Here is a 27,993-nt window from a genome sequence, read left to right as displayed (position 1 = left end):
GGAGGAGCAGCGGGAGGAGGAGGAGGAGGCTTGTGATTGTGTGGACGAGACTGGAAACAGCTGATGATTGTAGCTGTGGAATAATAATAACTGCTGTGGACGTGGGTTTCGTCCCCGTGCTCCGCCGATGATGGCTCGAGGTGAGGTTTTGTTGTTAGTATCATTATCACACAGAGGAAGTGTGTTACAGGACCGTGAACGCACCACGGAGAGGATGTGTGTGTGTGTGTCTGTGGTGCGTTTGTTCACACTCGCTATTGCTCTTGTGATATAATGAGGTGATGATGATGATGTTTGAAATGCTGCTGCTGCAGTTTAACGTTCACCTTCTTCTTCTTCTCCTCGTGCTTCTGCTCCTCGCGCCTCCTCCAACTCCTGACACAGACTTTTTGAAAACTTGGGCGTGTCCTCGTGTTCTGTCTCACTGTGTTTGGATAAAAGAGGATGTTGGTGAATAAAAGACACATGAAGCTTTTATTAGTGTGAGGAACAAACGAGAACCGAGGAAGAAGCAGATGATGATGATGAGTGACTGGAGGTTTATCTACTTCACCTAACTATCTACCAAACTGTCATTTCAGGTCAAATAAACACAACTAAAGCACTTTTAAGTCATGCAGATCAAGGTTATAATTGTTTTTAAAATGCTAGTAATAGCTTTTATTTTTTTTGTAAATGCTTAGTTTTAGTATTTTAGGAGTATTTGCCAGGTGCTAGATGCACAAAAAAGGGTCATAATAAGTATTGTGTGTCATTAAAAACCCAACACAAGATGCCGTTTTAAAAGTGTATGAGGACAGATGATGAACAACCATCTACAAGAAACTAGTGAAGTGCAAACTGTGCATCATGATACGGCTGTGTGAAAGGTAAAAATCACATGAACATAACAACATAAATAATAATGAATAAACCTCATCAAACTAAACTAAAACTAAGCATAATCAAAACTAACTCATTTTCCTGTGTACTGATTAAATGTTAAATCCGATACTTGCCATAGTTAAGGGGCATTTCACGGGTTAAGACTTGGTTTTAGGGTTTTAGGGAATGCCATTTGACAGTGTGTGTGTGTGTGTCTGTTATTGACACAATGATCCTCTTGTCTGTAACTATGACAATCCAAACACCGCGCTGGTGGAGAGCAGACTTATTTGTCTATTTAACGTTGGTATAGTTGAACTTTTACGTGTTTAAATACATTGTTGTTGTCGGGTTTTCACTGTGTGAATACTCTCACATTATCTTTATGAATGAAAATATGAAAAAACAAAATAACAATAACCATCAGTATAAGGTGTAGGATTTGCTGTGATTTATTTGGTCTGTTTTCTTGCTGCCTTCAAGTAACCATGGCGACAAAGAATTTCCACATACACATAAATGGGAAACGGTCACATAAAATATCACAACCCAGTCCATTTTGGAGCCACACAGTGTGGTCATACTTTAACGTAGAGACGTGGTTGAAACTTTAAACTCGTCACAAGACTTGGAACTTTTCTCACCGAGTTTTGATACCTATTACGATTTTTAAACAATCGCAGCTTAAGTTTAGTTTTTTTTACGTATTGCGTATTGTGTATTGCGCATTATAATCACATACATCTCTAAACAAACTCTTTTCCTCTCCACAATTTCCAACCTACACAGACATTTAGATAAAAATGTTGCCATGGTTGTCGTCTAACCCTGTGTGTCTCATGTGACTTGCAGTTTTTCTTAAAATCACCTAAAAGTGCAGAGACTTCTGCTCAAACCTCCCATTGACTCCCATGTTAATGGAGTCGAGACGAGGGTGATTTTAAAAGTGTCATTTCTCTGTCAATTTATACCCGTTTTTCACAAACTTGGACGTGGGAGCTCCTGAAAGCCTCCTGACGCTCACAAACCAGAAATGTAATCTGTATCACCAATCGTTCTTGAAATACGACAACTTTGAAACATGTTGCTTTCCCTGTTTTTCGCCATTTTGGACAGTTAGAAACAGGTGTTTGGAAGGGGGAGGGGTGATCAGGGAGGGGGAGGGGCTTGTACAGCCAGAGTCTCTGTAAGTTTTAAAGGTTCATTCCACCCAAATGTTACTCCACTGATGCTCCATTACCAGCTCAAGTCCTGCACCTGATGACATTGGCACCAACAAACAGGCACAATCAAAACTTCACTGTGTAATTTACTAGTTTTAAATACATTTGCATTTTTACAGATTTATAATGAAACTAGTGGGGGGGAGGGTGTTGTTGGCGGCGGCTGCCATGGCAACAAAGCTGTTGCAGCATGCTAACTTGGTAGTGGTCGGTCTGATGCAGAGGTCTCAAACTTAATACACCTGTGTTATGAACATCTTAGATGTTTAAGGTGAAGGTAGATTTAAATGTTTTATTTTTAGCTTAGCAGTGATGTGTGTGTGTGTGTGTGTGTGTGTGTGTGTGTGTGTGTGCTGCAGGTTTCTCTGCCAGTGAGTGAGTGAGTGAGAGTGTAGTGAAGGAGGAGGAGGAAGAGGAGGAGGAGGCGTGTATATCTTTAAACCGACTAATCCCGCTGTCCTCAATCTGTGCCTGTGTCTGTTCTGGAGGAGGCGACAGGAGGAGGAGGATCAGTCGCTGCGGCTCCTCTGTGACCAAACTTTGACAGAACAACGACAACAAACAGGTTGAAACGACAGAAAACTTCAGTGGTTTTTGTTTTATTTTCAACCTCAGTCGTTGTTAAACCATGACGACTTTATTCTGGGTTAATCCTTAATCCTGCCACGGCCATGAGTGCTGCGGAACACTCTGGACCCAACTCCAACAAACTGGAGTCGGTGATTCAGGTGAGGTGCTCCCACTCCTCCATCATCATCATCATCATCATGTCCCATGGCTTATTAATGTGCACTGAGTGAAACATTGTTGTGCTTACCTCTGCGCGTGTGTGTGTGTGTGTGTTTGTTTTCATTTTTAACGCGTGAGATGAAATGAAAGTGTCCTGTCACGATTATCTGGACCAAAGTCTTTGCGACTTCTGATATTATTGTGATAATTGTAAAAAAAAATGTTTATTCAGGAACTATTCTTTTATTTTGTGTAATATTAGTCGCATGTTTTGGGTCATGTGAGTTCAATAATAGTTATCGATTAATTGAGTACTTGTTTAGTCTGTAAAATGCTGATCTTTGTTTACCAAACCTGGAAAATGAGGATCTCGTGTTTTGTCTATTATGTTGTTAAATGGAGCAAAGAATCCAGAAAATATTCACATTTAAGTGTGATCATTTAATCCAGTGTCGAAATAGTTGACGATGAATTAAATCCTGGATTAATCACATGGAGACATTTTCTTACGCCACAAAAAATCGACTAAATCTGAGTTGTTGTTGTTGTTTTTAATCTAATGCACAATTTAATTGTATATTTTGTCATTTGGCGTCTTAGTTTTGGAGCACAGTGTTGTGTTTTCAGTTTTGTGTCACTGCTGTTTAAGATCCAGTTGCACTTCATCCAATCTTTTCAGTTCCTGCACTCTGAACTTCATATTTCCTCTCGTCTCTCACGGTTTTCCTACTTGACATGTTAAATGTTCCACTCTCTAAACGTGTGTGTGTGTGTGTGTGTGTTTGTGTTCTCTACACAGAGGCTGGAGGAGAGCGTTTTGTCTGAGGAGAAGAGGTTAACGGTCCGGGGCCCTTCACCCGACGCCCCCCCCACATGTCTGCCAGCACGAGTGCGAGAGATCGTCACAAAGAACCTCAGTGAGAGCTGTGCGTGGCCCTCAGTCCTCAACGTCGCCATCAAATCATCAAGAATTTAAAAAAAAAATGATCTGTCTTTGTTTGCCCTTTAGCGACGGCGGCCATGTCCTCGGTCATGTCCCTGCAGGAGGAGAACCGCGTGCTGCAGGGGGAGCTGGCGAGGCTGGAGGATCTGCTGGCACACAGCAGAGCGGACCGCGACGAGCTCGCCATCAAGTACGGCGCCATCAGTGAGAGGGTAAGGCAACGGCGGCGCGGTGACAAACACCCAGAGGCTCAGACACAGGAAGTGTCACATGTTTACGCACAGACAGGAGCCGCTGTGGCTCTTTCCATTTTTCTTGGCATTTCTTTGTCTTCTTGAGTCTTCTGCTCGTCGCCCAGGTGACGGGGGCTGGAATGAGTTGAAGTAGCATGTTGCCATGGCGTCCGTCACCCTGGGTAACTGTAAACAGGGGCTTCAGTGGAGAGGAAGGAGGTGCAGTGGTGGGTGGGTGAATAGGTGGGCAACACATTTCCTTCTGGGTTGAAGATTACAGAAGGAAACACGCGGGTTTGAAGCCAAAAGACGACTCTGATTAGACTTCTGAATGGTTGTCTGGAGTGATCCCGTCTAGAGCTGAAACAATTAATCGATTAATCAATTATTAATCAATTACTAAATGAACTATTTTGATCATCGATAATCATTTTCATGATTTAAACAACATTTCTGATAGTTTAAGCTTCTTAAATGTGAATATTTTCTTCATTTCTTTGCTCTGGATAACAAAGAAATCATCAAAAGTTAATCAAAGTTAAAATTTCTTAAGGTCTTCTAATATTTTATGGACCAAACCATTCATCGATTCATCGAGAAAATAATGGACAGATTAATCGCTGATGAATAATCGTTAGTTGCAGCTCTGAATCCCGTCACATGCTGACAGTGCAGATGTGAACGCGCCTGAATGCGACTTCAGACAGAAACACAACATTCCTGAGCACGCACGAATGTCAATCCATCCTCAGGACACATGAGCAGCTGCCTCCTCTGAGACGCTGCAGTTTCACATCATTCTTACACTTGTACATTGAATTAACAGGATTTCTCTCTTTTAAACCCTTCTTTCATGTCTCTACCAGTCGCACACATGGACTCGTCTCTGTCGTCACACTGGCTAAAAGTAGGATTTTTGTTCTCGTGAACAGACGCCACATCTGTGTGTATTTGTATACAGAGTACGGATAAAACATGGAATCACGTATAGTCACAGGAGACGCATCCCAGACAGAGTTCTTGAGGCCGACTCCACACCATGCACTTGTTTCTTCTAATCTTTTTATTTGTCTTTTGCTTGTGTTTGAACCGTGTGAATTTGTAATTGAGTGTTGAGTTGTTTAGTATTTGCTGCTGCCTGTCTTGGCCAGGACTCCCTCAGTGGGATTTTCCTGGTTATAAAAGGTAATAAAAGGTAATGCCAGGTCTAAATGAGGCCTCTGATTTAAACCAGGCCCTTGATAAAACTCTACTGTAGAAAGTCTTATTACAAATTTAGTATGTACCCATTTTTGAGATGCTCCATAAATTCATTAACTCTATAAATGAAAATATCTACTCATGCAATTGACTTGAATTCAGTTTATTTATCTAATCACACCATTTTTTTTACTTATTAAAAAGATGTTTTTCATGTTTAAAGGAAACTTAACAAGTGCTATTTTCTTGCTGCACTTGCAGATCATGCAGCTTGAAACAAGTCTTTTTCACCTAATAGTAGTTAGAGTTTCTTGTTTTTACTACTAATTGAATTCCCTGACAATAAGGTAAGAGGTTTGTTTCCTCTCTGGTGCTTTTGTGCCTCCACAGCACGTCTGATTTATGTGATACAAGATGTCACAAGAGGGTGACTTGGTGGTCAAAGGTCAAGGCCACGGTAGAGACAGACGCCCGTGTGGCGTTCATTCTGAAAATAGACACTGGAAATAAATGAAATGTTTAATTACCACGAGAATAATAATGGTGCAATGAAAACAATGCATCTTTGTGTGTAATTACACATAGTTAAACCTTAAACCTCCTGAACTGATGGAATCAACGTTCCGTCTCAAACATCGCCCTCACCTCTCAGTTCTGTTCAAACCCACAGCTGGAGCAGTCGCTACGCTTCGACACCGCAGACGGGGACCAGGACTCGCCGGAGTCTCGCAGCCTGGCTCAGCAGAACGTGGATCTCCGCAGGCGGCTGGAAGAGGAGCAAGCCGCCTACAAGCGGAAACTCACCGCGTACCAGGAGGGTCAGCAGAGGCAGGCGCAGCTCGTGCAGAAGCTGCAGGCCAAGGTGGGACTCTGTTGTACTTTATATATCTATATATATATATGTACACATATGTAGCTGCATACTGTGTGTCTGTGCTGCTTCTGCAGGTGCTTCAGTACAAAAAGAAGTGTGTGGATGTGGAGCAGATGCTGCAGGAGAAGTCGTCTGAACTGGAGAAACACAGGCCGGGAACATCGAACGGTCGCCATCAGGAAGAGACGAGCAGCAACCTGGAGGACGCTCTGATCCGTCTGGAGGAAGAACAACAGAGGTGAAAAAACAACATCCATTTTTCAGTTTTCTCCCCCAGCTTGACCCCGACGCCGTCGACCACAGTTAAGATGTCTGTGTGTCTCTTGTGTGTTTTCAGGAGCAGCAGCTTGTCTGCAGTGAATGCGATGCTCAGGGAGCAGTTGGAGCAGGCGGGTCTGGCCAACGAGGCTCTCAGCCAGGACATCCGCAGGCTCACCGCTGACTGGACAAAAGCCAGAGAGGAGCTGGAGCAGAAGGAATCTGACTGGAGGCGAGAAGAAGAGGTGAGAGGAGGTCGTTTACATTTGACATGTTTTGCTGTTTTGTAAATTTTTGTAAATGAAAAACTGTAGCGTCTGACTTTAAAAAGATATAAATGAATGTTGTCAGTGACACGAAAATGCCAAGAAGCGCCCGCGACAACCTTTAGAAGTGGATTCTACTGCTCAAAATAAACCTGGCTGTGAAATAGTGGTGCGCTACTGATTTTGGCTTTTGAATGAATCATTTTAATGAACGTGATTGTTCGCTATTGAAAATCAAGCGTGCCGTAAACAACCGTCTGACTATTTGCCGACATGTGCTGCTCACAGCTGCTGCTGTTCCTGCACCGTGCGGCTCAAAGACTCCGGGATGCAGTGAGAATGAGTAACATATCGTCATTAGACAAAACATACGTAACAACACGTTATTTATACTGTATATATGCAAGTCCGTACTGAGTATATTCGGCAAACTGTCTATAATGTACATTCTACATTCTATTTTAAATATTTTGTATAGTCTTAGAGGTGAATATCTTTATATATTGTACATTTTTCTGGTCATGCATGTTTATTATTTATTATCTTTATCTTTACTATCTTTGCTGCTGTAACAATGTCAATTTCCCCACTGCGGGACAAATAAAGGACTTATCTTATCTTAAAAAGTGAATTTAAGGTAGTTTATATGTTGTTTTATCTCCATTCTTTCTCTCAGTCTTTCCACAGTTACTTCAGCAGTGAGCACAGTCGTTTGCTGATGCTATGGCGACAGGTGGTCGGGTTCAGGAGGCATATCTGTGAACTGAAGAGCGCCACCGAGAGGTCATTTGTAAACTACACATTGTTTGTTTGAAAAGCTGCTTATTTACATTGTTTAACGTTTTCCTCCTCCCTCTCCTCCCTCTCCTCCCTCCCTTTCTTTTTAAATTCCAGAGACTTGTCAGAAATGCGCAACGAGCTGTCTCGCGTGTCCCACTCCGCTCAGGTGTCGTGTGCAAGTCTGTCCACCGCGCTGCACAGCCGCGAGGGAGGAGCGGCGCTGGTTCTGGAGCGGGAGAAAGCTCTGAGGGTTCAGCTGGAGCAGCAGCTGAGGGAGCGGGTGACGGAGATGATGAGACTTCAGGCCACGACAGACACGGAGAGAAGTGAGCTCAGTGCCAGGTTAGTGAGTGTCAAAAGTCCCACTCATTGTCTTTATTGTCTCCTGGAACAATGGCAGGTGATTTGTGCTTTCATGGTCTAAAACTCGCAGTTCAGTCACCGTGATGAACCTTGTTAGAAGTTGGAGGTACACACAATGATTTCTCGTTTTTTAACCACCAGGTTATCGGATTCAGTGCGAGAGGGCGAGAGACTAAAGGGCCAAATGGAAGAGCAGGAGAGAGAAAATGCAGCACTGATGAGAAGGCTTGAGGTGAGAGGTCATAAAGGCCGTGAAACCCGCTCACTCGCTTTAATCCTACTCTTTAATGTGGAACGTGTGCTTAATTACTCTGGTTTCCCTGCAGGAGCAGAGCGGCAGCGATGAGACTGACATGCAGACGATGAGAGTCCACACTGAAGCGTTGTTGGACACGCTGCGAGACATTGCTCAGGTAAAAAAAAAAGACACTTATCACACACACTGTTACACCACTGCAACGGGAGCGCTTCATTTTAATATTCTTCCACAGACAGTTCTGTCGGACGGAGAGTCGTCTTCAGAAGCGGACCAGGACAACTCTGCGTCTCTGCTGCTGTCCCTGATGCATGGCTCCTCCTCCTCCTCCGCCCACCGCTCCTCCTCTCCCCTGAGGTCGTCCTCCCCCTCTCGTCTCTCTGCTCTCCCGGAGGCGGCGCTCTCGGCGCTGCGCTCTGCGGTCGCAAACAAGACGCTCCAGCTGCAGGTGATTTTATGAGAATTTGTACATAATTTGGTATAAACGGCAGAATTCGGGGTGTAGATGGGTCTGCATGTTTAACACAGCTAAAACCTCTTTTATTAAAGTCTTACAAACAAAATAAAGACATAACAGTTTAGGTTTGTGAGCGTCAGGAGGCCTTCAGGAGCTCCCACATTGACATTTGTCAAAACCGGGTGTGAATTGAGAGAAATTACAGTTTTAAAACCACCCTCGTCTTCATTTTTTTTTTTTTTAAACTCCAAAGCTGATTTTTAACATTTTTAACAAAAAAACACAAATCATATGAGAATAAAAACAACAACCATAGCAGTGTTTTTATGTAAAACATGTCTGTGTAGGTTGGAACTTGTGGGCAGGAAAAGAGTTTTTCTGATTATTTTCATGGACCTCAGCTAGAGTGTGCAAAAAAATGTGTCTGTGGAAATTCTTTGCAGTTTTTTTTGCGTTTTTTGTCGCCAAGGTTACTCGAAAACATTAGAAAAGTCATAGCACACGTGTGCTGGAGCCGCTCCAGTGTGAAAGCCCAAAGAGAGAGCATTAATCAGTATTGTGTGAATGTAACAGCTCTAACCCTAAGGTCACCGCGCAGATTTAAACCTCTACCACGTTTGTTATATTTAACTAACACGACATTTCCTCCACGTTGTTGCAGGACGTTCGAGGGCGTCTCGTCTCGGTCCAGTCTTCATTACAACAACTGCGGAAGCAGCTTTCAGAGGCAGACGCGACCAGAAGAGCTGCGGAGCAACAAAACCAAGCTCTGCAGAGAGAGAGAGACGCTGCACAGAGGGAGAGGGAGAGCGCGCAGAGAGAAAAGGAGCGTCTGAAGCAGGAGCGAGACACACTGACCAGGTGCACACACCGTTTTTAACACCTCTGACCCTTGAGTCCTGCAGGGCTTGTTAACTTCAACTCCACGATGTGTTCTCTCCTGCACATACGCCGTGAACCTTGCAGTGAGAAGGTGAGTCTGGAGAAGAACGTTCAGGCCGCTCAGAGCAGCAACCACCTCCTGCAGATGGACTGTGAGAAGCTACAGCGGCTGGTGGCGTCCACGCAGCGAGAGCGAGAGCACGAGAGGGAGGAGAGGGAGGTCGCCGTTCAGGAGAGAGACCGGGCGAAGGCGGAGACTCAGAGGATGTAAGTCGGATCATCAACAGTGATTAAGTTAATCCACGACGTCTAGTGCTGCCAACATACAGCGTACATACGATCACAGGTGAACTCGTAACAACAGACTAAACTAACCACTGCAAGTCCACTGCAGCTGGGTTGATCAGTCCTCTTAAACCAGAATCCACCTAGACAATTAAACACGCTAAAACAACAATGATGTACCGATCCAGACAGAAGCAGTGGGACCAGAGTGAGAGTCGAGCGTCTGCTCAGCGCGGAGAGCTGTCTGCAGTGAAGGAAACTCACCAGCAGGGGGAGGTTGAGAGGCAGCTCCTGGAGCGGGAGAAAGCCCAACTCACTGAGGCACTCGCCAAAGTAAGAGAAGAGTCTCAAACCCCCGTTTAATGTTTATCGATTTTATTCTGTGCGTTGTCTTCTCTCACGTTACGACCACCGCTGTCCCCTTCAGGCAGAGAGCGGTAATGCGGAGCTCTCGCTGCTCTTCAACAAGCTGCAGTCTGAGGCCGCAGGTCTCAGGGACTCTCTGGCCAAAATGGGCAGCATGAACGAAGGCCTGGTCATCGACAAGATGAACCTCAACACCTACATCCTCCAGGCAAGAGAAATGAATCATTTTACTCGTTTAAATGACATGAAACTCTTGATTAAAGCTGCTTTTAGACATTCACTGTCTCTCTGTCAATGTCACTGTCAGCTGGAGGAGGAGAAATCCCTCCTGCTGTCTCAGAAACGCGAGGCAGAGCAGGAGAAGCTGACCCTCCGAGACGAGCTGGTCCGGCTGGAGCAGGACCGGCTGGAGCTGGACTCGGCGCGCGTCACCCTGCAGCAGTCCCTGCAGGATGTCGAGCTGAGCCGGGCGGGGGTGGAGGCGGAGCTCCAGACTCTCAGGGCCGAGAGATTTAAGATGCAGGAGAGAGTCACACAGGTAGATTAAAGGTTATACATCACATCCACACGCTGTTGACATAGGAAGGGAGAAACTGCAGAACCCCCACACACACACACACACACACACAGGGAGAACGTAGATTATGTTGCATTAAAATTCTCTAATTTAATTCCACTTTAAAGAAATGGAAGTTAAAGCTGGTGGTGAACCTGCCCTTTACACTGCGTTCCAAATTATTATGCAAGTGATATTTTTCTCTAGTTTTTCTAAATCGTCGATGCAAATGACAGGCAGCATTATTTTCAAGTCATTAACCATTAGAGTATAATTTGAATGTAAACAAACCTTCCAATGATATTTTCAAAAATAAAAAACTTAAAATGCACTGTTCCAAATTATTATGCAGAGTTTCAAAACATTTTATAGGTTGTAAAGAACTGAAAATGTTCATTTGTTGAAGGTCATATTTATTTCAATCAAAAACATCTCAACAGGTCAAGTTACATTTTAACATAGGACCCCTTATTTGATAGCAGCTTCACAATTCTTGTATCCTTTGAACTTCTGAGTTTTTGAAGAGTTTCTGCTTGAATTTCTTTAAATCTTACAAGAAATGATGTTATAGCATGTTTTTATATCCAAAAATGGCACATTTTGTGTTTTGCACACTCTATTTCCATTGTTGCCCGGACTATATTGGGTCTAGAACCTCCCATTAGGTGCTGAACCAGTGTAACGCAACAGAAAGGCGGTACAGATCGATTATTTTGCTTTTGACGGTTGAAATAACGTGCAAAAGTGTGGACAAAAAGGTCAAAGGTTATAATAAACTGTATTTCCTCGAGATGACCGCATGTTTCTTTCCCCACTTCACCTTCTGACAGCTCTGTGGCGAGGTGACCTCGCTGGGGTCAGAGTTGAGCCTCGCCCGAGGGGAGGGTCAGAGGAACGAGGTGGCCCTGGAGGAGGTGGGCCGCGGTCGGGCAGAACTGGCCCGTGACAAAGCGGGCTTGGTGGTGCAGCTCACGGCGTCCGAGAGAGAGAACACCGTGCTCTCGGAGGAGCTGGCCGCGTTCAGGTGTGTTCAGGTTGTTGGTCTGCAGCGCCGTTTCGAACGCGTCTTGTTGGTGTGTGTGTGTGTGTGTGTGTAACTTTGTGTGTAAACGGTTTTAATCCCCTGAGGTCTGAGCGGGAGTCCCTGGAGACCAGTCTGTTTGAGGTGCAGCAGCAGCTCGCTCAGGTGGAGTCACGCAGAGAGCAGCTGGAGACCGAGAACCAGAGCCTTCGAGTCCGCTGTGAGACGGCTGCCGGTGAGTGACCATGAGGAGAGGTTGGACCTGGTTGGACAGTAGTTTGACGACTGCTTGCTTTTCCTTTTTGCAGCAGAACAGAGGCGTCTTCAGTCCGACGGGGAGAATGCGTTGGCTCAGGCTGAGAGGGAGAAACAAGCTCTGACTCACTCTCTCAACACTGCACAGCTGGAGGCCCAGCAGGCTCTACGCAAGGCCATCTCTGAACACCAGGAGGAAGTGCAGAGACTCGTGTCAGAAAAGGTCAGCAGGTTCAGTGTGATGCTTAAAGTCCAATATGTGAACCAATTCTACGTCTGGAATCATAACGTCCCGCTCCGTGTCTTAACAGGAAGTCATCCGGCACAAACTGTTGATGGAGCACGAGGCGGTCGTGAATAAGCTCAGGCAGGAGACGGAGGATCATCTCCACAGAGCGCAGAGAGACAGAGAGGAGCTGCAGGACCAGCTGAGGAGTCTCCAGCACGACAGAGATCAGAGTCTGCTGCAGGCGGAGACTGAGAAACAACAGGTCGGAAACTAACCTCTATAAACAGCGTCTCTGTGTACAACAGTGCTTTGAACCAGCTTTCATTTGAAAGAATAACACGTTCATATTCCTGATGACGTGTTATTGAGCAATTATGACCTCCAATAGGAAGATAGAATTAATATTGAACATGTCTGTATAATGTGACTTTGAGATTGTAATACTGGACATATACAACAGAACATACAAGGGATTTACTTGTGTTATTGTTTTTGTGCAATAACCAGCACAGTAAATCATTTCGATTAAGCAGATATAGTAAGAAAAGCAGTTACTTGTGCATCGTGGTCCATCTGTGTGTTAATCTGACTCTTCCCAGGCTCTTTTTCTGAGGGAGGCAGAGAAAACAGCGTTGTCTGACAGGGTGTCCAGTCTGCAGGCGGAACTGTCGGCTGCAGCCCTGGAGGCGGAGAGGACGTCCAGAGAAGCGGCACATTACAAAGAGCAGGAGCAGGTGACAGGACTTCCTGTCTGAATTTGAATTAATCTTTTGTTGTTGTTGTTGTTGAATGTTGTTGACAGCGTTTTGTCTTTTTTTCCTCCAGGCCAGAGTGAGCGCTCTGAGCTCTGAGCTGCTGGAGCTTCGCTCTCAGCTGGACGACGCGACCTTGGAACGCCAGCGTGAGCTCCACAGTCTGCGGGAGAGTCGCGCCGACCTTCAGTCGCGCGTGGATGTTGCTCTCAAAGAGGTATCTGATCACAGAACCAAACATAAGTCATGCTGCATGATTAAGTAACTGCATTAGATAAGTGTTGACAGTTTCTTCATCGTTAATGAAACTAAACAGAAAAGTCGGACTAAATCTGCACCAATAATAGTAACACACTTGAACTTGTGGCAGCAGTGGATCAACAACTCCTGTGCACTGTGATATAAACTCAATGGTTTTCTCTGTGGCCTTTGGTGCAGGAGAGTGTCTGAAATCTTTTTGTGATAAATAATAATAATAATAATAATCACGACCCCTTCAGTTCCATGACCTGGTAATAAACTGCAGTCTCACCCTCCAGCTGGAGCAGTGCCGAGCTTCTCTCTCAGCGACCGAGGAGAGCCGAGACCAGCTGAGACGGGACCTGCTGGACACGGAGCGTCGCCTCGGCCAAACCCAGGATGTGACGGAAAACCACCGGCGGGAGAGCGCAGAGCTGCGGCGCAGCCTCCTGGACGCCAGCAAGGAGAGAGACACTCTCGGCCAGTCAAACACTCTGCTGCGGGAAACGCTGCGGAATGTAGAAACGGAGAGAATCGGGTGAGGCACAAAAACAACAATAAGACACAAGTTAGGAGGGCGTGTGTCTGAGTGAGTGTGTCTGTGTCTCAGTGTGAAGCGACAGTGTGAGGAGAAGGAGCAGAGGCTGGCAGTGCTGGAAGAGAATTTCTCCTCCGCTCAGAAGGAGGTGACGGAGCTCCGCAGCTGCCTGAGAGAAGTTGAGAGGTCACGACTTGAAGCTCGTCGAGAACTGCAGGAGCTCCGCAGACAGGTCGCCCTCACACACACACACACACACACACCGGCTGTCCCAAAACGTAGATGATCACATTTATTCAGAATGAAATGAACCACAATACAATTTGAATTCCACATTTCTGGATCACAGCTGAAGGTCCTGGAGGGAGAGAAGGAGCAGAAAGCCAGGGAGGTGGCCGAGCTGCAAACTCGTCTCTCACTGGAGGAGCAAAGAGAAGAAGAGAGGGGGAGAGACTCTTTCCTCCTGAAACAGAAGTTAACTGAAGCTGAAGCAGCGAGAGTCTCGCTGAAAAAGGAGGTGAGAATGAAGGAAGAGAGATGAGATCTGTGGGAACATTTAGGTTCATCCCTGAATCCTTTCTTTTTTATTATAGCTTTCTCTGATTCAGAAGCGTCTGCTGGAGTCCGAGTCCGGCTGGCGTGGCTGCGAGAGGGAGCTGACGGCTCAGCTGCAGGAGGCGCGCGGCTGCGAGAAGAAGCTTCAGGACGAAGCCAAGAACCTGTCGGTGCGCGCGCAGGCCGCCCAGGACTCCGCCGCCCAGTGCGGTCTGCAGCTGAGCGAGGCTCAGGGTCGCCTGGTCGCCACGGAGGCCGAGCTGGCCCGCGCAGAGGTCGGCAGGAGGGAGCTGGAGTTTCGCCTGAGCAGCCTCCAGTCGGCGCTGACGCGCACGCTGGGGATCGGAGCGTCCGGCAGAGGAGGTCGGGGGAGAAGCCCGGGCGGGAGCTCCACGTCCCCCGGCAACATGTCACGCCACCACAGCATCTCACCACTGCGCTCCTCACTGTCGCCTCCTAAAGGTAAGAATGAAACACGCAAGTGGGATTAAGGCTTTTTACTGTGACTTCCTGATTGTTCTTCTTAGTTGATATTTTTATTAAGGTGATTTAAATGAAATGAAAGCAATTAGAGCGCTACCAGAACAAGGGCGTCCCTGTCTGTTTTCAAGAAGCTCTTAAAGACCCAGCTCTTCCAAGAGCGTCTTCTGTCCTTACCTTACCCACTTCTGTCCTCTCACCCTCTGTCAGTCCACTGTTCCTATCGAGTGGATTTCTTTCCAAGACTTCTTCTTTTGCAGCTTATTCCTCTTTTGAAAGTCGTTTGTCACTGTTTTACAAACCTGATGTTTCTGCTGCGGAAAAAAAGCTTCTTCACTGCAAATGTTTACGTCAAAGGTTTTCGAGGAAGCACGCCTGACAACACTTTAGGCTCAGGAGCGGTTTCTCCTGAGAGAGGGGAAACGCCGCTGCCTCTCCCTCAGCCCGAGCTGGACCCGGAGACGCTGCGGAGTGGACTGAGAGACTTCCTCAAGGACCTGCGAGACGCACAGAAGGAGCGGGTAAAAGAGCCGCACAACACGCAGGCATAAAAATAACAACAACAACAACAACACCACCCTAAATGTATACGATGTAAATCTTATAATTGTTGTTTTTTGAAGGATGACGCTCGATGTCAGCTGCTGGCCGTGCAGCGAGAGGTGGACGAGCTGACGCGGGAAAGAGACTCCGCTCAGAGTCGCCTCACTCAGCTGCAAAACGCCATTCAGGAATATCAAGATGGTAAAAGAGGCACAGTTACTGTTGTGCACATTATTATTGATCTAGTTTTACATTCATTTATCTGTTTTTGATTATTTTCATTATTCTCAACGTTCCATATCAAAAAAAGCACTTTTACTTTGAAATTCTGTGAATATCTTTATTGTGATATCATGATGGAATATTGTGTTATCATTTTTAGGTCCTATAGACCACACTCTACTGAACAACACTCCCGCCCCCCACCACCCAGACCAGCCCCCTCTTGTCCAGACTAGTTGCTCATTGGCCCTCAGGTCATTTAAGTTTGACACCCCTGCCCTTTCCAATTTGAAAAGCAAACCAGGAAGAAGGATAGAATGAACTCCCCTGGAGAGTGAATGAATGAACTCCCCTGGAGAGTGAATGAATGAACTCCCCTGGAGAGTGAATGAATCTTCTGCTCTTCCTTTATAGCACATGATATTTCCGTACTGTAAATGATGTTTCCATTTAAAGGAAATAGATGATAAAGTACAGCACATACGAGTACAGTCTATGGTTTTGCTCAAGGACATGTCCTCCTGTAGGCCAGAGGAGCCGGACATTGAACCCCTGATCTCCCAGTTGGGAGACAACCACTGACCAGATGAAAAGAAAACAAATCACAACTAAACTGAAACTAAAAGGCCACTGTTGATGATTGATGATTAACATTGTGTGTGTGTGTGTGTGTGTGTGTGATCACAGGGCGGCGCGGTCTGGACGAGCGTCTGACCACAACTCAGATTTTGCTCCAGCAGCAGGAGGAGATGGTGAGGAGAGGAGACAAGGAGAGGAGAGCGCTCACCGACAGGGTGAAGGAGTTAGAGCGAGCGCTGCAGGCCTCTGAGCTGGATAAGAAACACACACAGGTACACACACAGACACACACACACACACACACAGAGGAGTGACCACAGTGATTTATCATGATCTCCACATGGGGGAATGTAATAATAACAACAGATGCCACACACACACACACAGGGTTACACCTCTTGCAGTGTCTCCATATGTCGGCAGCTAATGCCAGCACCTTTCACAACAATTCTCCTTCTCTACCACAGGAGGGAGCTCTTTCAGGACTAAAACTGCTGACAGCACTGATATATACAAAGAGATATGGCCTTTAAAATATGATGTGTCCTCCTCTGTCCTTCCTCTGTCCTCCCCCCAAATCACTGCAGGATCAGCTCAACAAGCAGCGTGCGGCTGAGGTGCGCCTGGAGGCGGAGAGGAAGCGACTGCGGGAGGCGCTGGAAGCGGCCGAGGCTCGGGCCACCAGGCTGGAACTGGGCAGACGCAGTCTGGAGGGGGAGCTGCAGAGACTCAAACTGAGCCTGGGAGACAGAGAGGCAGAGAGCCAGGCCTCCCAGGACCGACATGAGTCGCTACTCAAACAGGTGCAACAGGCCGATAATCATCAGCTTCATCCACACAACTGTTTTCATTTGAAAGTGATGAAAGTTCAGCTCCGTGTCTTCATCCATACTAAGATTTTGAGAGGGTTAACGTGGCATGGAGGTCAGGTGTGACCAAACTGCAATATTGTCATGATGGGCAGACCTGTGTGTTGCACCGGGGCTCTAAAGCGCCCCCCTAAGGCGAAACGTTGATGGATCGAGCCAAAACTCAGTTGCACAAAATTTCACGAAACTTGGTGGGAACATGTCACAGCCCAAGACGAACGAAAAAGTCAATTGGGACCACGGCCTCAACTCAACAGGAAGTCGGCCATTTTGACTTTGGCGTCCATCTTGCTCCGTCGATGAACAAACTAGCCTCAGCACGTTTATCGCTCCAACATAAAAAATGCGACTATTTGTTCTAGACACATCAAAGACAAAAAGTAATCTAAAGATTTTGCGGATTCAAAAGGGGGCGCGGCCAAGGCAACCACTGGAAGTTTGGCGAATTTCGACCATTCGCCACGAAACAGGATCGGTCGCCATACGTTGACCGATCGTCTCTAAACTTCATACGTGGCACAAGAGGCCAACACCGAACACACAAACTTGACCCAACAGGGCCCAGGGCTCTATAGCGCCCCCTAAGGCGAAAAATGGATGGAACTGAGGTCAGGGAACTGCTGCACTCCCCCAAGGGCTCTTTCATCACTGCGGTCGTAGTTTATTGTAGATTTCTTGCTGATAATTGCAGTGCTTAATTGCTTATGAATTTTATGCTTGTGAACTGCAGGTGGCCGATGGAGAAGCCCGTGTGTCTCTGCTGCAGAGGGAGGTGGAGCGGCTGAGCGAGGCTCTGCTCAAAGCTCAGGAAGGCGAATCTTTACTCCGAGAGAAAAGTATTTCTCTCAACCAGAGCCTTCAGGAAGTGGCGGCGTCTCACAGCAGCACGCACAGTCGTCTGGTTGCTCTGCAGAAGACGCTGAGTGTGGCTGAGCAGGACAGGACACATCTACAAGTGAGTGAAACTGAGGGGGCGGGAGAGAAGTCTGGAAAGAAAGTGGACGGAAAGTGTTGACGATTATTCCTCTGTGCCACCAAGGAACGCGTGGATGAAGTGCGGGCGTCGTCTTCTGAAGCGAGGACGAACATCTCCGCCCTCACTGAGAAAGTCCAAAGTCTGCAGAGTGATCTGAACCAGAGTGAGCAGAGACGAGAGGAGCTGGAGGCTGAGCTCACCAACACGAAAGAGGTGGAGATCCAGCATTCTCACACAGAGATGCCTGTTGCACCACTTACCTAATGAGGCAGAAAGCCTCGCTACCCCTCTCAAAGATGTCTTTACCAAAGGAGAGGAACCATTTGGGTCTACATTGGAGATTCATTTGAAAAGTTTTGAGAGTGTTTTTGTACCACTACCTCACATGTCCATCTTCAGACGTCCTAATCCCGATGCCATTATTGTGTTCTGTTCATCAGGCCCTGCGTCAGCGCTCGGCTGCTCTGGCGGAGGCTCAGCACGGCGTCCAGTCGGCTCAGACAGAGCGGGCCACTCTAGAGGAGAGGCTGCGTGGGCTGCAGCGAGCGCTCGCCATGCTCGAGATGGAGAAGAAAGATGCCGAGCGACAGGCTGTGAGGCTGGAGAAGGACAAGAATGCACTGAGGAACACGCTGGATAAGGTCAGCACTGTGATCTCTCAGTTCACAGTGGACTACAACCGATGGGTGGATGGTTACTGTGAAAGTAATGATCTATAATGCCAAGAAGCACCAGCACCCAATCAGGTTTTCACGTGTTTGTTATAAAAAACATGTTTGTAGGTTGAACGTCAGAAGCTGAAGACTGAAGAGGGCAGCATGCGGCTCTCTGCAGAGAGGAGTCGCTTGGATCGCTCACTGAACACAGCTGAGCAGGAGCTGCAGGAGGCACAGCAACAGATACTCATGCTGCAGGTGGGAGAGGACATGCACATAGTATGTGTATATATATGCATATATGGGTATATATATGTATATATACACATACATACATATACATGTGTATATATACGTACATCTATATGTAAAAAAGCTTACATTAACACACCTAGAGCACCAAAATGTGTTCATAAAAAGTGAAGCTATAAAATGTTTATACATTTTCTACATCAGTCCTTTCCATACATTATATTATATACAAATATTAATATAATATATTAAAACATAACCCATGCACAACATGCATACATGTTAATAATGTGCATTAAAAAATTGATAAAATATTCTAGAAATTAAAAGCAAAAACACACCCACAGTAAATTTCTTTGACACCACCACATCAAAAAGTTCCTTCAAAGCAGTTTGCTGCATATTTGTGGGAAAGCTTCATTTTTTTGAAAGTTAACAACAAGGAACGTAGCAATGCTGTGCCAGGACGTCTTCCACTTTTCTGTTGTGGTCACATTTGGTCTCTTCCATTGATGTGTGTGTGTGTGTGTGTGTGTGTGTGTGTGTGTGTGTGTGTGTGTGTGTGTGTGTGTGTGTGTGTGTGATGAGCAGACTCAGCTGGCTGAAACAGAGCAGTCGCACAGCCTCTGTGAGAGTTTAGGGAAGCAGCGCGATGAAGCTCAGAGGGAGATGGAGAGACTGAGGACAGACATCAGGGACATCGAGCGAACTCTGGGCACCAGAGAACGAGCTCACCGACACCGAGTCAAAGGCCTGGAGGAGCAGGTACGCACACGCACACACACAAACGCGCAAAGACCAACAAAAGACCAACATCCCACAAATGGTTAAGCTGCTTTCAAGCATGCACTGGGACACGTTCCAGTGATAATCCAGAGGGGCGACATGTTAGAAAGCTTAAATTGTTCTTGACCTAGTTCTCCAGACACTTTTCCTGTGATCGTCTATGAATGAAAGAGCTCCAAATGTCAAGATCAACAACAAACTAAATAAAACACTGTGAACATTGGTAAATGTGCTGTTCGCTGTACGTTCAGCAGTGAGGACGAAGGAATCAAACATGAAACACAAAAGCTGGGAAATGTAGCTCATATCAGTGTAAGTTAAAAGATTGATAAAGGTATAATGATAATAATAGTAATAAAAACTAGAAAATGAGGCGGCGAAATTTTGATCGTGGCTGCTTCTTGCTGCTGATTTGAACCTTTGAAACTCATGTAGTATTTAGCCAAAGTAGTATTTTTGTGGAATCAACCTTTAAGACTTGACTCTTGCAGCTGGTTGCACAAGCCCCTCCCCCTCCCCGACTTTCCCCGCCCCCTTCCAAACACCTGTCTCTGGAGCTCCCACATTTAAATTTGTGAGATATGGGTGAGATTTGACGGAGAAATTGGTTTTAAAATCACCCTCGTCCTCATTTTTTGAAAACTCCAAAGCTGAGTTTTAACATGGGAGTCAATGGGAGGTTTGACCAGAACTCTCTGTGCTTTCAGGTAAATTTAAGAAAAACTGCAAGTTAAATGAAAATGAAAACAACACACAGGGTTAGACAACAACCACAGCAACGTTTTTATATAAAAAATGTCTGTGTAGGTTGGAAATTCTAGGCAGGAAAAGTTTGTTGTTTGTTGAAAGATCTAATAAAACAGTACAAAACTTAAACTGTGATTGTTTAAAAACCGTAATTGATATCAAAACTTTGATTTAGGTGAAAAAAGTCTGAAGTCTTGTGACCTGTTTAAAGTTTCAATCGCATCTCTACGTTAAACTAAGTGACCTGTTTAAAGTTTCAATCGCATCTCTACGTTAAACTATGACGACACTGTGAGGCTCCAAACTGGCCTGGCTTGTGATCATTTTTTCAACCATTTCCCATTCATGTGTATGTGGAAATTATTTGCAGGTTTTTGACTCAAGGGAGTTCTTATTGCTCTGCATTGCTAATAATGAGGTGTTTTTGCAGCAAGAAGGTTCCCTGTTTGTGGACTTTGCATGTTCTCCCCCGCGTGTGTGTGTGCGTGGGTTTTCTCCAGGTTCTCCGTTTTCCTCCCACAGTCCAAAAACAAAGTAAAGGTTTGATGACCACCGTCTCTCCTGCAGGTGTCCACCCTGAAGGAGCAGCTGCAGCAGGAGATAAAACGGCGCCAGCCTTCTTTGCCGTCGTCCATAATGTCGGCGGGAAACTGAAGACGCCGCTCGAACCAGGGAAAATCCACTCGACGTGAATATCTGAGAGCAATATTTACCCACACAAACATTCCTAAGTGTTAACAAAAGTATTTGTTGTATTTTCCGCGACGGAAACGACCACTAGTCTCGTTGTGATGATGGTGTTTTAGTTACACTGAGCACAGTGAAGAACACACAGACGTGACAGACTGCAGTGTTCTCGTCCAGACAACAATCTGGATGCAGTGTAGGAAGGAAGCTGGCGCTTTCACACACAGTTTGGCTTTAATACGCTCACAAATGTATTACTAAGGCCTTGTCTGTGTATGAGTGCCATGAAACGAATGAAGGAAGTTTATTTTTTGGAAAGCAGACAGTATATTAGGTATTATATAATGTTTTTAACAGAGAAAATGGTTCAGAAGTGGCACATCATTATTTTTAATAGTGTAGTTTAGGTGTATATACTTTTTACTCACTGTATGAAGGCAGATGATTAACACTAAGGCTTGTGGGGACACATCGAAGCCACATTAAGCCACACAAAGTCACTAAATCCATCTCCCTTGTCTGCCTGGCGTGTTTCCCACCGTCTCTTATCGCCTCCGACACAAGAATCAAACCGAACAAAGCCGAACTGTAGATCTAACAATCCCAAAAACGTGGCTTAAATGTCTAGAATTTCAATATTTAACAGAGGAGTTAAAACAAATCTTTTTAATGAACTGATTCTAATGATTCACTTACACTGAAAACAGCGGCTTTACAAGTCACGAGTCACTCGTTTGTGTGTCGCGTGGAAAACAACACGTTCGGTCTGTACTTTTTTCTAGTGGAAATGCTAAACCGTGCCGAGGCGAGGCGAGGCGGGGCGGGACCATGTCGTGGAAAAGAGCCATTTGACTCAGTCACACTCACGAAACAGCTTAGTTAAAAAAAAAAGTTTTATTTTTTTTCTCAGTCTTTATAGTGACAGTTTTACAAAGCAGTAGTACAGAGGCGGCTCGTGAGGTGCCTTTTCAGGGCACGCGTTGCCTCGGGGGGTTGGGGGGGTGCACCGGCGTGCGCTCGCAGCTTTGGTTGCTAAGCACAGATCCACCACGCGGCGGCACAAAAACTGAGGTCACTCACCACCTGTCTGCCTCCTCTCACGTCTCACGGTCTTCTACAGTGAGACTGCCGACGGCCCCCACATACCAATTAGTTTTGTCCGATGTCAGTGCACAGATCATCGTGACAACGACTGCGTCTCAACACAAAGTACAGTAACGTGTGTCAAACAAAGCATTAGAGAGATTAATGTGATACAAACAAAACAACACTACATGTTTGCAGTTTTATGTGCTTCTCTAAAGGTTAACTCTTTATAGCACCAGTGTGATGTGTTTATAGCACCAGTGATTCATACAATCATCAAAGTTATATTTAACCATACACGGGATCTACTGAGCGGGAGGAGGAGGAGGAGGAGGAGGAAGAGGAGGAGTTGAGCCTAACCTAACACAAGAGTAATGAGTTGTGGTAGAAGAGTCAGGAGGAGGAGGAACAAGCGGAGGATGTGGACAGGTTGAGGACGTGGGCAGGTCGTGTCCCTGACCGACCTCGCGACTGGATCAGCAGCCGCCGCAGCTTTTCCCGCAGCTCCCTCCTAGTGACGCACACTGTCCGCTCAGCGCTGCCACGCCACAGCGAGAGAACTGGTCACGACACAGGTCCGCTAAAGACACACACACACACACACACAGACAAGAGGAGTCAGGCTTAAGTGGAACACGCACATAAACACGGACTAAGCGGAACACACCTCTGAGCAGCTCCTCGTGTGCGCACACGGTCCTCACGCACACCTCCTTGTTGATGACGTAGACCCGTCGCAAACTGAATAAGACACACACACACACACACACACACTGAAGTACGAGTGATTGAGTTAAGTTAAGTTAAGTGTTTTTGATGCGGCCACAGCTGCATCACTACGTCATCTGTGCAATAAAACTTCTTCTGTTCAACATTTCTTGATTCATCGTGATTATCCTGAACAAAAATGACTGTGATTCACAATATTATTACAATTATTCCCACTTGGTCCAATGAAGAATAGACTTAAAACCATTCTGATGCTGCTGTTGTTTAATTCACGTTCTGTGACACAGTCAGATTCTATTAGATTTGTTTATTTTTTCCTCTGTTGTGGGAATGAGACACGTGTCTCAGATCCACTGTCTGAGAATGGAATAACACATTTATCGCTGGAAATGCTATTTTGGGTGAAGTGGCCCTTTAATTTTGCACAAAAGATGTGATTCATATTTTTTTACGTGTAAACAATCATTTGAAACGAGGCCATTACGAATCATGAGTTTCCTGGAATGAAATGGGCAAATGTAGGCTCCCCTTGTGGCACTTTAAAATAAATCACCAGGACTGTATGTTGGCATGCGAGACGGCATTTTAAAAGTCACTTATGTGAAATATTAAGAATATTTCAATTTGTTTAATTAAAATAAATAAATAAATTCCTTCTCTGCATTTGATCCGTCCTCTATTAGAAATCTTCCTAGAATTAGGATAATTGGGGTCAATGGGGCGATGGGTACCTTCTGGTGGGAACACAAACCGGCAACCTTATGGTTTCCACTTGGCCATGGACTGCCATATATTGGTCCTTCCCTAGTGCACTGCAGCTCTGCAACATAATGTACTAATATGCTACTGTAAGCTACTGTAAACGGTCTCCGCTGTGATCGGATGGATGGATTTTTGGTCCTTAAATACCTGTAGAAGCAGAGACTGTTGAGGCACTGCTTGCACGGCTTGTGGACCGAGTAGAGTCTGGTGCAGGGATACTGCTCCTCTCTGCAATCTGGGAAACCAAACACACAGAAAAAAAAAAAGTGATTTTCTCCACTCGCACGAGTAAACAACTCTCAATTATCTCCCCTCCCATTTCTGCAGCTCTCTTACCAAGAGGGCCGGGCTCTGTGGGCTCCGTCTCCACATCAGACCCTGACATCCACATGGAAAATAGATTTAATAGTTAGTGCGTCGCTGTCGACACGTTACACAAACTTATTTTAAATATACTGACGCGAGGGGGATATACCTGTTTTTTCTGGACGGACCACCGGGTGAAGTCTAACCTGCTGCTGGAAGGTTCCAGGAAGAGAGTCGGGTATTTCAGTATCTGGACTCTCTAGAAACAGAGGAGAAGTCATCCTTTTTTTTAATTTTTATTCTGTCCAGCACGCTCACATTTAAACATTAAAAATAAAAAACATCAAGTCAAAAAGACTTTTTACCTGGAAAATAATCTGGCACATAATCTGTGAAAAAGAGAGAAGAAAATGCTTCATGAGACCAACACAGTGACACGTAATCCATGACTTCATGAGAAAGACGTTTACAAATAATAACATGCAGACGAGTCAAGATGCTGCTCACACTGCGCGGGTGGTAAATAACAAGGAGAGAGAGAGAGAGACAGAGAGAGAGTCCTCCGGGCGAGGTGACATGTCAGAGGACAGTGAGACAGATCAGGAACAGATGCTGAGCTGGAACAAACCGGGCCAGAGAGAGAGAGAGAGAGTCTTCATGAACTCACCCAGCAATGGAAACGGCTCCTCGTACTGACCCTGGGCGAGCAGCAGAACTGAGGAACAAGGTCATCACGACAATGAGGCGTTAACCCTTCGAACGCTTAAACGTTTAAACTGTAGACTTAATGTATATACAGAGGGTTTAAGAATGTGCGACAACCTATACCTGTGAAATCTGTCACAGTTCAAAGTCCACTTGGCTCGGTTTTATGAACAAAAAGAAAAGAAAAACGCTCTATTTCATGTGACTTCTGCACAATTATTGCTACTTTATATCACTGCTAAAAATGCATCATAACTCTGACTCAACAACACATAAGAAGACGTGACCTATAAACAACACACAACCAGGACGTACTCAGTAAAGTACAAGTTTCTCACACACACTTGGATGTGCAGTGTAAAGCTTATTCTTTAATGGTTGCAAAATATGCAACTTCACCCCGAGATGCCACTAAATCCTACACACTGGTCCTGTACTAACCACTACTTTTACTAACTCTACAACAACTTTAATTCTCTTTATTGCACATGAGGTTGTGTTCTTGGCCACGTGAGTGTGTCCAGCTGTCTGTGAGCAGCGTTACTTTTTTAACACGCTTCATATGAAGCCAAATGGATTATGTATGAAATAAATGTACTTCAGTTCATTTTAGTTAAGTTTTGTCATCACATCACAATTCAGTTTGACTCAGTTATCGTTGTCAAACTCTAGTTTTTATTTTAGTTTCCGTCGACACATCTGAGTCAGATGTTTGCACTCTCTGAATACTTATACTCCTTTTCTTTTTAGCCGTGGACAGAGCTCAGCTTTTCGGATATCGGGCAGATCAGAAAACCCAGACAGAGATGTAAATAAAAACCAGCTGAGTCATGTTCGGACTGTTTACGTCTTCTTTTTTTGGGGAGAACAATATTTGTTGCACAGGTGGAGAATGATGTCCTTGAAATGACTCGGCACAAATGTGTTTTTTAACAGCTTCATACGTTCATAAATGGTCTAAAAATGATGGTATCGGACTAATATCAGTATCGATGGAACGTCAGATACTCAAGTTTTTATTGGAATCGGACACAAAAAAGTGGCGTCGTCCCTTCACTACTATTTACCAGTATTTATACCAGTGTTTCATTCTGAGAAGTGAACCAGGGTAAAAAGTGAGTGTGATAGAGGACCGTGGTGCATTTACCTGGCATGCAGATGAGTAGGAGGACTCTCATGGTCACTGTGGGAGGTAGACTGACTTCAACACTGGAGGGAGAAGAGGAGAGGATGAAGAGTCAGAGCAGAGCAACATACGGTGAATAAACTTTCGGTCTCCTGAGCTCTCATCTCCTCTCCTCTCTTCTCTTTCCCAGTGGCCTTCATCACCTCTCATAACCCCCCACTGCTCTTCCTCTGACCACCACCCCACCCCAATAACCCGCGTCCAAACCCCCTCCACTGGCCCCCAGACAGACACGGCAAAGAAAAACAAGGGGGGAGAAAACTCTGACAGCAAGAATGTGGTGGCACGTTTGTCTCCCTAAGAACAATCCCTCTGTTTTCCCACTTTCCCTCGCTGCAGCAGACAGTCTCGACGCTGCATTCCAGGAAAAGAAAGACAGAGAGCCCCCCAGCCCCACCCTTAGTTTTCTTCACCCCTCCCCATCCCTCTTTGTGTCTGTGTCTCCACATCCTTCCCTTTTCCCTTTTGTCACCCTCACTGGTCATTTCCTCTCCCCCTCCTACCCCCCTGTCCTTCATCTTCACCCCAACAACAGGGCGTCAGACAAACATGAACATGAGGACATGAGGACATGAGGACATGAGGACACCAGTGAACCAGATCTACACCTTCACTTTCTTCAGAACTGTGAGACTGAGAGAAGCCACAGTTGTCACCAAATGCATAATCTTCGGATCCTTCCTGCAGCACTGACTAAACTACTTTTCCACTTTCATGGAAAGTATGAACGCTCCTCCTCCTCCTCCTCCTTCTCCTCCTCCTCCTCCTTCATGCACACACATCCTACACCGTGGACCCTCCAGCTCTCTCTCTCTCTCTCTCTCAGCAAAACTGGATGCGGCCCGAAGTGAAGGCCGCACACGAAACGTGATGGAAACATTGTTTGCACAAGTTCTACATGTGTTACAATAAATCTGTGTGTGTGTGTGTGTTTGTGGTCCAGTATAACACACACACACACACACACATTCTTCTTGTGCATCACAGTGGCGATCGGGAACCATATGTTTTCACAGCACACATCTGGGAGTGATTAGCCCCCCCTTTCTCCCCAAGGACTCCTTCCCAGCTACAGACCCCATCTCCCCCCTCCACACACACACACACACACACACACAGTGTGATTTCATCTTCTTTGACGGCCTTTGATTTAATCAAAATATGACCCCCCAAATAAAAAGTAATATATACTTGTGTCTGCATGTGCCCTCATTGACCCCCCACCCTCCAGACACAGTCCATTGTAGTGCCATTGCTGCAGGCTGTGTTGTGAGTCCCTCCTCCTCCTCCTCCTTCTTCTTCTCTCCAGTGAAAACACAGGACCACATGTCAGCTCACCACAGCCATTAACATGCACGCACTTCATCCACCATTACAGTCGGTCTACAGTGGCTACAGTGACTGATGCTCCATGTCCTTGAAGCGCCGTCTGAATCTGCATCATCCAATCAGCGCAGTCTTGTCTCTAAAGTCTCTTTTGTTGTTGTTGTTGTTGTTGTTGTTACTTCATGTTCATTACTTTCAGCAGAAAGTTTAATCTTCTGCGCTGTGTGCATTAAAAACCAGGTCCAGTTTAAAACGTGCAAAATGCGACTTCCCCCCCGGTTGTCTTACCTCACTTTGGTCCAGGTTGGTCCGACTCTGCTCAGCTCTCTCATGTGTCCTCTGAGCGCAGGAGCGCGCACAGCCACATTGCACCACCCCGCATCTCAAGTCTCCTCCCAGTCCAGTCCAGTCCAGCCCCCCCAGACCCCAAAAGACCCGGGTCTAACCAGAACCACAGACTCTCAGTAAGAGATGGAAAAGTAATGAATTACTTTTACTCGCGTTACTGTAACTGAATTGTGTTTTTTTTTTTTTTTGGGTGTACTTGTACTTCATTCTTGTTTTATATAAATTTGAGTCTTCTATCATCTTTCAACATTTCGGCAACACCCATCATCTCGGATATGGGATCAATTATCTGTCCATTTACCAATGGAAGATAAGAAGCCACAAATAATGGTGTATAAGTAAATCGGCTACACTTCAAATAATATACATTTTAAGGAATATACTATTATTGCATGACGGCCAACATGAGGTATAATAATAATAATACTTAAACAAAACCCGGCAGCTGATAACTGAGTGGGCAAGTGATGAACAATGACAGTGAAAAGGTAGATAGGTTTCAGCTCTTTATTTTCCATTAACAAAGTATACTGTTGGTCTGTTACATGATCTGAGGGAACATTTACACCTTTATGTTTGAGAAGGTGCTGCTCACCTGAGAGGAAACTAGCTGAGGAAATGTC

General features: G+C 45.6%; 2 protein-coding genes across 3 annotated transcripts; one reads left to right on the top strand and one right to left on the bottom strand.

Annotated features, from left to right (window-relative positions):
* The first annotated feature begins 20 nt into the window (after window positions 1-20).
* Window positions 21-22,882, top strand: LOC122767911 (rootletin-like). The gene is made up of 37 exons (XM_044023481.1): window positions 21-140; window positions 2,576-2,815; window positions 3,616-3,742; window positions 3,826-3,971; window positions 5,863-6,054; window positions 6,141-6,304; window positions 6,404-6,569; window positions 7,267-7,373; window positions 7,485-7,712; window positions 7,875-7,965; window positions 8,060-8,146; window positions 8,225-8,437; window positions 9,108-9,307; window positions 9,413-9,595; window positions 9,802-9,946; window positions 10,041-10,187; window positions 10,287-10,517; window positions 11,366-11,559; window positions 11,664-11,791; window positions 11,865-12,034; window positions 12,123-12,302; window positions 12,640-12,774; window positions 12,866-13,009; window positions 13,332-13,570; window positions 13,643-13,802; window positions 13,920-14,087; window positions 14,164-14,587; window positions 14,963-15,126; window positions 15,229-15,349; window positions 16,058-16,221; window positions 16,537-16,752; window positions 17,549-17,773; window positions 17,858-18,007; window positions 18,235-18,435; window positions 18,577-18,708; window positions 19,294-19,467; window positions 20,803-22,882. Exons 2-37 carry the CDS (start codon window positions 2,759-2,761, stop codon window positions 20,887-20,889), a joined length of 6,060 nt encoding a protein of 2,019 aa, XP_043879416.1. The 5' UTR covers window positions 21-140; window positions 2,576-2,758; the 3' UTR covers window positions 20,890-22,882.
* mfap2 (microfibril associated protein 2) lies at window positions 21,802-27,774 on the bottom strand. 2 transcript variants are annotated; one of them, XM_044023483.1, is made up of 9 exons: window positions 27,311-27,763; window positions 25,658-25,719; window positions 24,473-24,520; window positions 24,171-24,194; window positions 23,975-24,064; window positions 23,836-23,877; window positions 23,647-23,734; window positions 22,676-22,749; window positions 21,802-22,588 (listed from the first exon to the last, which is right to left on the bottom strand). In XM_044023483.1, exons 1-9 carry the CDS (start codon window positions 27,352-27,354, stop codon window positions 22,485-22,487), a joined length of 576 nt encoding a protein of 191 aa, XP_043879418.1. In that variant the 5' UTR covers window positions 27,355-27,763; the 3' UTR covers window positions 21,802-22,484. The 2 variants fall into 2 exon arrangements, with proteins under 2 accessions (XP_043879418.1, XP_043879417.1); XM_044023482.1 differs by having other exon boundaries at window positions 21,802-22,749; window positions 27,311-27,774.
* Window positions 27,775-27,993: the final 219 nt, after the last annotated feature.

The sequence above is a fragment of the Solea senegalensis genome, linkage group LG4 (genome assembly GCF_019176455.1).
Source record: "Solea senegalensis isolate Sse05_10M linkage group LG4, IFAPA_SoseM_1, whole genome shotgun sequence".
NCBI lineage: Eukaryota > Metazoa > Chordata > Actinopteri > Pleuronectiformes > Soleidae > Solea > Solea senegalensis.
Note: the sequence above shows the minus strand (reverse complement) of the source record. Positions and strands in the feature narration are given on the sequence as shown.

Bases quoted from the DNA above. Each gene is read 5' to 3' on its own strand.
- LOC122767911 (XM_044023481.1), top strand. From the start codon at position 2,759: ATGAGTGCTGCGGAACACTCTGGACCCAACTCCAACAAACTGGAGTCG. The intron at 6,305-6,403 runs GTGAAAAAACAA...GTGTGTTTTCAG, and splicing joins CTGGAGGAAGAACAACAGAG to GAGCAGCAGCTTGTCTGCAG. The intron at 18,709-19,293 runs GTGGGAGAGGAC...TGTGATGAGCAG, and splicing joins AACAGATACTCATGCTGCAG to ACTCAGCTGGCTGAAACAGA.
- mfap2 (XM_044023482.1), bottom strand. From the start codon at position 27,354: ATGAGAGAGCTGAGCAGAGTCGGACCAACCTGGACCAAAGTGAG. The intron at 24,195-24,472 runs GTGAGTTCATGA...TCTTTTTCACAG, and splicing joins GGAGCCGTTTCCATTGCTGG to ATTATGTGCCAGATTATTTT. The intron at 23,735-23,835 runs GTAAGAGAGCTG...TTGGTTTCCCAG, and splicing joins CACAGAGCCCGGCCCTCTTG to ATTGCAGAGAGGAGCAGTAT.